The sequence below is a fragment of the Brachyistius frenatus genome, unplaced genomic scaffold, assembly GCF_029030835.1.
Source record: "Brachyistius frenatus isolate BFR_SWC_R1_liver_20210118 unplaced genomic scaffold, ASM2903083v1 Contig_424, whole genome shotgun sequence".
Taxonomy (NCBI): domain Eukaryota; kingdom Metazoa; phylum Chordata; class Actinopteri; family Embiotocidae; genus Brachyistius; species Brachyistius frenatus.
In genome coordinates, this window is record NW_027211023.1 from 1 (window position 1) to 10,000 (window position 10,000).

General features: G+C 41.8%; 1 protein-coding gene across 8 annotated transcripts in view; it reads right to left on the reverse strand.

Annotated features, from left to right (window-relative positions):
• Nucleotides 1-2,897: 2,897 nt before the first annotated feature.
• rtn4a (reticulon 4a) overlaps nucleotides 2,898-10,000 on the reverse strand; it is a 25,120-nt gene continuing 18,017 nt past the window's right edge. For 7 of the 8 annotated variants that reach the window (XM_069725443.1, XM_069725442.1, XM_069725447.1 and 4 more), the window contains 6 exons: nucleotides 5,954-6,161; nucleotides 4,702-4,840; nucleotides 4,091-4,160; nucleotides 3,772-3,818; nucleotides 3,577-3,635; nucleotides 2,898-3,000 (listed from right to left, as the gene is read on the reverse strand). In XM_069725443.1, the coding sequence (XP_069581544.1) occupies nucleotides 2,958-3,000; nucleotides 3,577-3,635; nucleotides 3,772-3,818; nucleotides 4,091-4,160; nucleotides 4,702-4,840; nucleotides 5,954-6,161 (566 nt within the window). In that variant the 3' untranslated portion in view covers nucleotides 2,898-2,957. Of the gene's footprint in view, nucleotides 3,001-3,576; nucleotides 3,636-3,771; nucleotides 3,819-4,090; nucleotides 4,161-4,701; nucleotides 4,841-5,953; nucleotides 6,162-9,809; nucleotides 9,882-10,000 lie in introns of those variants that run through there. The other variant, XM_069725448.1, reaches the window with a different exon arrangement.

Consider the following 10,000-nt stretch of genomic DNA (forward strand, 5'->3'; position numbering starts at 1 on the left):
TAGTATGATTTATCATATTTTATATGCATGATTTATCATATTTTATACATGCTAGTGTGATTTATCATATTTTATACATGCTATAGTGTGATTTATCATATTTTATACATGCTAGTGTGATTTATCATATTTTATACATGCTAGTATGATTTATCATATTTTATACATGCTATAGTATGATTTATCATATTTTATACATGCTAGTGTGATTTATCATATTTTATACATGCTATAGTATGATTTATCATATTTTATACATGCTATAGTATGATTTATCATATTTTATACATGCTAGTGTGATTTATCATATTTTATACATGCTATAGTATGATTTATCATATTTTATACATGCTAGTATGATTTATCATATTTTATACATGCTATAGTATGATTTATCATATTTTATACATGCTAGTGTGATTTATCATATATCATTTATACATACATTTATCATATTTTATACATGTGATTTATCATATTTTATACTATGATTTATCATATTTTATATGCTAGTGATTTATCATATTTTATACATGCTAGTGTGATTTATCATATTTTATACATGCTAGTGTGATTTATCATATTTTATACATTTGATTTATCATATTTTATACATGCTAGTGTGATTTATCATATTTTATACATTAGTTGATTTATCATATTTTATACATGCTAGTATGATTTATCATATTTTATACATGCTAGTATGATTTATCATATTTTATACATGCTAGTATGATTTATCATATTTTATACATGCTATAGTATGATTTATCATATTTTATACATGCTATAGTATGATTTATCATATTTTATACATGCTAGTGTGATTTATCATATTTTATACATGCTATAGTATGATTTATCATATTTTATACATGCTAGTATGATTTATCATATTTTATACATGCTAGTATGATTTATCATATTTTATACATGCTATAGTATGATTTATCATATTTTATACATGCTAGTATGATTTATCATATTTTATACATGCTATAGTATGATTTATCATATTTTATACATGCTAGTGTGATTTATCATATTTTATACATGCTATAGTGTGATTTATCATATTTTATACATGCTAGTGTGATTTATCATATTTTATACATGCTATAGTGTGATTTATCATATTTTATACATGCTAGTGTGATTTATCATATTTTATACATGCTATAGTATGATTTATCATATTTTATACATGCTAGTATGATTTATCATATTTTATACATGCTATAGTATGATTTATCATATTTTATACATGCTAGTGTGATTTATCATATTTTATACATGCTATAGTGTGATTTATCATATTTTATACATGCTATAGTGTGATTTATCATATTTTATACATGCTATAGTGTGATTTATCATATTTTATACATGCTATAGTGTGATTTATCATATTTTATACATGCTATAGTGTGATTTATTATATTTTATACATGCTATAGTGTGACTTTTAAAAAAAAATTTTTATCATATTTTGGAATTGGTCCAAAGACTTGTGGCTGTTGCTCAGCTGGTTCAGCCAGTCTCTCTAATTGAAGGTTGTTGGTTCTATCCCCAGGTCCTCCTCGGTGTATTTCTTGGTGTCCTTTGGTAAGAAGCTGAAGCGTCTCCCGTTGTCATTATGAACTAGTATTATATTTTTTGGACATGTTACAGCATTTCGTCTAAAATTGTAAAACTTTACTTCATTTGATTGTGAATGTGTTTAGATTGATTTTGTACACATTAAAAAAAAATGAAAGACTTTAGAAAGTTAAGAAACAGCAGACGGACTCTCAATTATCCAGCTGGAGCTAACAGACGAGGAGGCGGGGCTTGTCTTCGTCTAGAAGCTTTATTGATAATTGTTTACATCTCACAATGCATTCCACAAACACGACTCCCGGCTGGAAGCGTTTTATCGTCACAATTGAAGTATGAAGTTTATCATTCACAATTATACTTGCATAACAAACAAAATGCTCGAAGGTTTCCCAAAGTCACATCACGTTGCAACCTCATTAAGATATGGGCTCCACAGACAGAATGGTTATTTATGGCGTGTTTTTTTTCTTTTTTCATTTTTTCTGATGACTGTAAACGTGTTGCTTCCAGAGCTTTTCACTACTAGAGCTGACGTGGAAGGAACGACTCTTATGGAGGTGATGGTTATTCGTTTCTAGATGTTTCTAGCTAGTTACTCAGAAGCGATGAAAGATATAAATGGTAGTAACCCCCCCCCCCCCCCCGCTGCCTCGTCAGGAGTCAAAGACGTCGTTCACGAATCCGTCGTTCGTCACATCGAGGCGAAATCGGCTAATCGAAGAAACGAGCTCAAAGCTTCGGGAACAAGACAGTAAAATCACAAAATACGTCTAAACTCAGCGAGAATATTCAAAACAAAACAGAAACAGAAGCGTCCGTCTGCTGCCGAGACGAGACGAGAGACAAGACGAGAGACGAGACGAGACGAGAGACAAGACGAGAGACGAGAGACGAGATGAGACGAGAGACAAGACGAGAGACGAGACGAGAGACAAGACGAGAGACGAGACGAGAGACAAGACGAGAGACGAGACGAGAGACAAGACGAGAGACGAGACGAGACGAGAGACGAGACGAAGGAAAAAAACACCTTCTGCTGCGTTTGACAGGAGAAAAATAAAAACCCCAAAACTTGAACCACCCGAAGCGGCTGGAGGAGCTCCCATGATGCACTGGGTGGGGGGAGGGGGAGGGGCGCACGTTCAAGATCAAAATGTTTGTTTGTGAGTTTGAGCGTCTCAGAAACAAACATTTCAAGTTTAAATAATAAAACGGAGATGAAGACAACAAAAGACTGGAAAAAAAAGTTTGATCATTTTGACAAATAGAATCGGGGGGGCGGGGCTGCACCCCCCTCCCCCCCTCCCCCCTCTAACCATCCATCAGGACTTCCTGGATCCGACTTTCCGTTTCCTTCACTCCGTCTTGCGTTTCATTCCAGGAACTTTCGCCTGAATCCTGTCGACACGCAGAAAAACAGTCAAATCAGTTTTCAGAGAATATTGAGTTTTTAATTCCTTAAATTTAAATGCACACAATAAATTTCTGTTTCTACATTTACTGGTTCGAGTGTTTTCTTCAGTTGAAGTTCTGTGTTTCTACTAAAGGTGTTAAATAAACATTTGGAAAATAAACTTTATTCATTCATTCAGGACTTTTTCTGATTGATCATTTTTCTCGATTGTTAAATTGTTCGATCAGAAGTTTGAGGTTCAATATAACAAGGAAATCACATTTTCACTTAGAAATATCAATAAAATCAATTAAATAGCTTATAATTCAGTTTTTTTTATTGGCTCTTTGTTATTTTTATAATTTTATATTAAATAAATTCACATTAAAACCTTTCAGTAATTTACAGAATAATAATAATTCTCTTTCCTGCTGAAACATCTACAGGAAGTTTGTTTTATTTTGTGTCCAAATTGTGTCATTTATTTATTTTAAAGTTAGAAAAGTTGTGATTTCATGTTTTTTTTAACGTTTTACTGAAATAAATCAATAAATCACGTTAAATAAAAACCGGCGACTTACTTCCCGACGACGTCTTTGACCTGGTTGTTGACGAGAGTCACGTAGTGATCGATCTGAGCCTGAGGACACACACACACACACACACACACACACACACACACACACACACACACACACACACACACACACACACGGGTCAAACACAAGCCGCTAACACCCGTCCAGAGGTGCATTGTGGGTAAAGACAGCTTGTACCTGGTGTTTCTCGTAGACGATGGGGCAGCTGAACATTGCGATCACACCTGAGGAAGAGGAGGAGATTAATATGTGACCACTTCCTGTCTGGTCACCGTGATCAATAACATCTAAAACAGCAGATCACATTTTCTATTCAAAGTCAAACAAAAACAAAAATCATCTTTCTAATAATTCTGCAGTTACATTTTCCATTAAATCAGATTCCAGCTGCTGTTTCTCGACATCACCACCAGATGGAGCCGTGTTCATAATCTACACCTAACTTTCATTAGGCAGCACGTTAAAGCTGCAGTGCATGCTGGGAAATGTTGCTCACCCAGAATAAGAATAGTGAGCCCGTTGAAGAAGGCGCCGACGTAAGTCAGGATCCACATCAACACGGCAAACTGCAAGAAAATACAATACAAACAATATTTAAACAGGAAGTTAAAGATCTTAAACTGATAACATGATATCAGCCACCGATATCTGTAACCTGACTGCACCACAGGCCTGTCAATCAAACAGACACGCCCCCAAAAACAGGTCTTCTTGAATCTTCTTTTCTAATGAATGAGGGATTATTTTCAGATGGACCTCCAGAAAACTAAGAAGAAGGAGTGACTTTAGCTAACAACACCGAGAGAACTGATGGACACATTTTATTCACTTTGGATTTGATGAGAGAAGTTGAATGGGAGTCTATGGAGCCGGAGGCTTTTTGGAGCCGACCTCTAGTGGCACTCGCTGGTATTGCAGCTGAAGACACTTCTGGATCAGAACCATTTTACAGACCTGAAGCTACGAACTCTTTTAGAAACAATCTGTGGTTTAAATCAAAGTTTCTGTCGGAGGCCGACTGCAGCTCGACGTCTAACATCAACCTGGACTGAAATACGAGGAACGTGATGACATCACTTCCTCCTCTGGAGGCGGAGCCATTCTCACCTTGATGGAGTCCACCAGGTCCTCGACCAGGAACAGACGTCTCAGATCTCCAATGATCTTGTTAATTTTGGCCAGAACCACGTCGCTGTACTTGTGGACCGTGTCCTCAGACAGCGCCACCTCCTGGTCCAGGTACTGCCTGTTGGAGACAAGGAGGAGGAGCAGACAAATATTATTTTAGGTACTTACAGAACAAACTGATTATTAAACACTTCAGGTTTTTGTGCCTCTGATCTGGATCATCAATAATCAGATCTAATGTCTTAGACAGTGATTGAGGTTATTTAGCTGCTATTGATCGCAGTGAACTGGCCTGTGATTGGCTGTGATCGGTTACGACCCGGCTGTGATTGGCTGAACTCAGTAAGAAGGTTTTTTGTCCGACAGCCAGAAGGAAGGATGAGAGAACAGCCGGCCGCTCGGTGTGACAGGAAAACACTCAGTGTACCGACACACACACACACACACACACACACACACACACACACACACACACACACACACTGCTGTGACCTTTGACCCCTGCGCTGGTGAAACAGCAACACATTGAAGCAGCAGAATTAAATTGTCGCTCTTAAAGAGTTCTTTCCTCCTAGTTTATGTGGGAATTATTGAATTGATGAATTATTGAATTGATGAATTATTGAATTGATGAATTATTGAATTATTGAATTGATGAATTATTGAATTGATGAATTATTGAATTATTGAATTGATGAATTATTGAATTATTGAATTGATGAATTATTGAATTGATGAATTATTGAATTATTGAATTGATGAATTATTGAATTGATGAATTATTGAATTGATGGTTTCTCTGTATAATATTATAAAGTCTTGCTGTAAAGACTTTAATGTGTTGAGTACCATGAAATAACCTGTGTTGTGATTTGGCGCTTTATAAATAAAATAAAATTGAATTGAATTAATCAAGACTTTGATTCCCGCGACATGATTGGTCGAGCAGATGGTTGATGGATCCACACCGACAGCCCTCAATCATCATTTACGTCCTTTGATCTGGTGTCTGTCACTGCTCTGGTTCTGGTCATCAGGTACTCTGATCAACGCTCATTAAATGTCCGGTTTTTAATCCAGTTTGTCTCGTTTAAAAGCAGCCGACTTCTCCGTGAGCACTTCCTGTTTGTCACGTTTACTTTGAGGTCCAGAAATCAGCTGCTGGATCACCGAGACGGAAACTTAAAGGAACAGATTATCAGGCAGCTTCTGAACGGACCCCCCCACTCACTTGAAGGGGTGTCCCTCATCAGACTTCTGGATGGCCTGCAGGATGCCTTTATATATCCTGAAGCAGACGGTGACGGAGAGCAGCGCCAGGCCGATGTAGGAGCACACGCTGACGATGCTGCACACCGTCAGAGACAGCAGCAGCAGCAGGGCGGCGCCAAACACCACGCCGGTGGTCTTCACATCACGCCAGTACAGGAGATCCACCACTGGAGGGAGGGGGGACATCAATCAATCAATCAATCAATCAATCAAACACAGATAAAACGAGCTTTGAGGTTTGAACTGGTTCCTCCACTTCTTATCATTCTTGGTTTTTACATCTAATATTTACACATTTCTGGAAATTTGCATTTAACTCCACTGATTTAAATCACTGCTGGAAAGATGAACGTTTATCGGAGCGTTTGTGGACCTGCAGAGGAGCCGGCGAATCCCGAGGAACGAATCCCGAGGAACGAATCCCGAGGAACGAATCCCGAGGAACGAATCCCGAGGAACGAATCCCCGAGGAACGAATCCCGAGGAACGAATCCCGAGGAACGAATCCCCGAGGAACGAATCCCGAGGAACAAATCCCCGAGGAACGAATCCCCGAGGAACGAATCCCCGAGGAACGAATCCCGACCTGCAGCTCCAGCCAGCTGATTGGCTGATGGAACTACGGAGGTTCTGCAGGCGTCCAAACGGATCAGAAATCTAATTGACCAGATCAGACACATCTTAAAGTCCTGTTTCCTCCTCCGGCACCGACGATACGTTAAAGAGGAGCAAACAACTCAAACTCCAACGATAATCTAACTCTGACTCTAATCTAACCCTGACTCTAATCTAACCCTGACTCTAATCTAACTCCGACTCTAATCTAACTCTGACTCTAATCTAACTCTGACTCTAATCTAACCCTGACTCTAATCTAACTCCGACTCTAATCTAACTCTGACTCTAATCTAACCCTGACTCTAATCTAACTCCGACTCTAATCTAACTCGGACTCTAATCTAACTAACTCTAATCTAACTCGGACTCTAATCTAACTCTAAACTAACTCTAATCTACCTCCAACTCTAATCTAGCTCTAATCTAACCAACTCTAATCTAACTAACTCTAATCTACCTCCAACTCTAATCTAACTAACTATGACTCGAATCTAACTCTAAACTAACTCTAATCTACCTCCAACTCTAATCTAACTAACTCTAATCTAACTCAAACTCAAACTCAACGTCTACAGAAAACGACCTCCAGTTTTCCGTCACGTCACCGTTTGAACTCCAACGTCGTCGTTCAGAGATGAAACGAGACCGGATCAGTCTGACGTCGGGAGACGAGTTTAAAACAGACGTGAAGCAGCAGCAGGAGGACGCGTTCAAACAGCTGTGGCCTACATTTCCCACAATGCAGCTGGCCTGTAGACAGCACGTCTACAGACTCCGACTGCTCCTTTAAAAGGAGTCTGAACGTCTGTGATGTCATGATGATGATGATGATGCGGTCAGCAGGGAGTCGTAGGAGGAGGGAGAGGCCGAGCGTTAAACTAAAGAGTCCTCTCCTGGTCGCTGCATGTGACCCTCCAGAGGTCAGAGGTCAGAGGTCACGCGCTGTCAGAGTTTCAAACCCCGCAGGAGGATCCTCAGCGTCCGACTCACTGACTTCCTCGTCTCTGAGCCTTCTGGACTTTCGTCCTTTCGTCACCGTGACGACGGCCGAGCGGCGACGCAGAACTCCTGCAGGACCGACGGCGTCACGAACTGTCGACGCCGAGAAACATCTGGAAGTTCATCAATTCATCTGGAAAACTTCAGAAGTTCACAGCAGAAAACTCCTTTTATGAAGTTTCAAAAAGCAGCAAATCTGCTCGTTAGAGACTTCGATCTTTTTCACAGGTTTTCCTGCAGATTGATTTTCTATCAACCAACAGAATGAATCATCTCAACACGTCTAAATCAGTCGGACCCTGAGAAACAGCTGATCTGATCTCCGCTCGTGTTTCAGCGGAGGATTCCCGGCAGGTCAGAGGACGATATTAGACGTGCAGCTTCCTGCAGGCGACGCGTCACACGCCGGTTTCAGGTTTCTGCTGCGACGCTTTAATATTCACTGAATCCACGATCTGCGGGACAGAAACACGTTTCCTCCGGCTGCCGAGGACCGAAGTGAAACCGGCCGACCGCCGGACGTTTGGCACGACGCCAAAATGTTCCTGAAAACGACTTCACGGCCAAAAAACCAGCTGACGAGGCCGAACGGCTCCAATCAGATGTCCTGCAGCAGGAAACTGGGACGGCTGGTTTCTGTGATCATCGGATCGTTAGAGAAAACATCTGAATAAAAGGACGGATCTACGAATAAAAATGATACTCGGACACAAAGTTTAAATAAAGTCAATTCATCTATTGATTAAAAAAAAAAAAAGAAAGAAAAAAGGCCTTAAAATGTCAAACGAACAAATAAAACATGATAAATATTCTTATTTTTAACGGAGAAAGCTGAAAACGAGATTAAAAAACATGTTAAAGACCAGAACATCACGCGTGCTGGTTTCCTCCTTCGCTCATACAAACATGAATAAATCAAAACTTAGAAAACCTTTCAGGGTTTACGATTAATAATCTACGAGTTCATTGAATGAAAATTAATTTGCAACTATTCAGATTCATCGTTTCTGCTGTTTTCACACAAAATATCTCAAATTTGCAGAAATTGTAAACTTGCTGTTTTTCTGTGTCACGTGACAGTAAACTGAAATATTTAACATTTTCAAGAAGTCTCATTTTGTGTCTAAGATTATTTTAATTGTTTTAACAGACACAAATCCAAATCTGTCAGAAGCTCAATCAATCAATCAATCAATCAATCAATCAATCAATCAATCAATCAATCAATCGGTAAAACCCATCAAAGAGAGATATTACTGATATATTAAATCAGTTCATCTCGTTTTAAACGCTGATCTCAGACCTGCTGAGGTTTTTAAACGGACCCGGACAGTCAGCGGATCTCAGGACACAGCGGGGTTCGAACGGGGAGACCCGAGACCCGAGACCCGAGACCCGAGTCCGGAGACCCGAGACCCGAGTCCGGAGACCCGAGACCCGAGTCCGGAGTCCGGAGACCCGAGTCCCCGGAGACCCGAGTCCGGAGTCCGGAGACCCGAGTCCCGAGACCCGAGACCCGAGACCCGAGTCCGGAGACCGGAGACCCGAGACCCGAGTCCGGAGACCGGAGACCCGAGTCCCGAGTCCGAGTCCCGAGTCCGGAGACCGGAGACCCGAGTCCCGAGTCCGGAGACCGGCTGGTGTTCGGGAACCTTCGGGCTGAAGGGGGCGGGGCCAGGCGGAGGCTCTGTTAGCTGACAGCTAGCTTTGCCTCCGTTAACTCACCGCTCTGACACCGAGCCGTTGTCTGGACGTACAGACCGGGACCGAGCAGCCAGGAGGAGGAGGAGGCGGGGGAGGAGGAGGAGGAGGTGGAGGAGGAGGAGGAGGAGGAGGGCGTGCGGTCCAAATGTGGCCGCCTGGCTACATATGGTAGCGGGCTAGCAGCGCCGGAGGCTGGCTATAAATAGAGTCCGCATCACGGCAGCTCCGCTCCGCTCCGCTCCTCCATGTCACCCGGTCGGAGGCCCGACCCGCTCCTCCTCTCCGCGGTGCCCGACATCCCTGAAACGTCAAACCCCGGTCCGGCATGACCTCCGCCAGGCGGTCCGGTCCGGTCCGCCTCCGGCCCGAACACCCCCCCCCCCCCCCTCCGAACACAGAACCGGCCGCAAACGCGAAATTGACCGAAAACAAACGCAGCCCCGGTAACGGAGCAGAGAGACGGTCGGTAAACAAAAGATTAGGACCGGACTAACCCCGTTTGGCGTCCATCTTGAACCTCGGCTGAGCGTGCAACGGCGGGGGGAGGGGGGGCGGACATGCGCAGACGGGACCTGTCTCAGTTTGGACAAACCTCAGACCCTCAGTACTGGACATGTACTGGACATGTACTGGTACTGGACATGTACTGGACATGTACTGAACATGTACTGGTACTGACCATGTA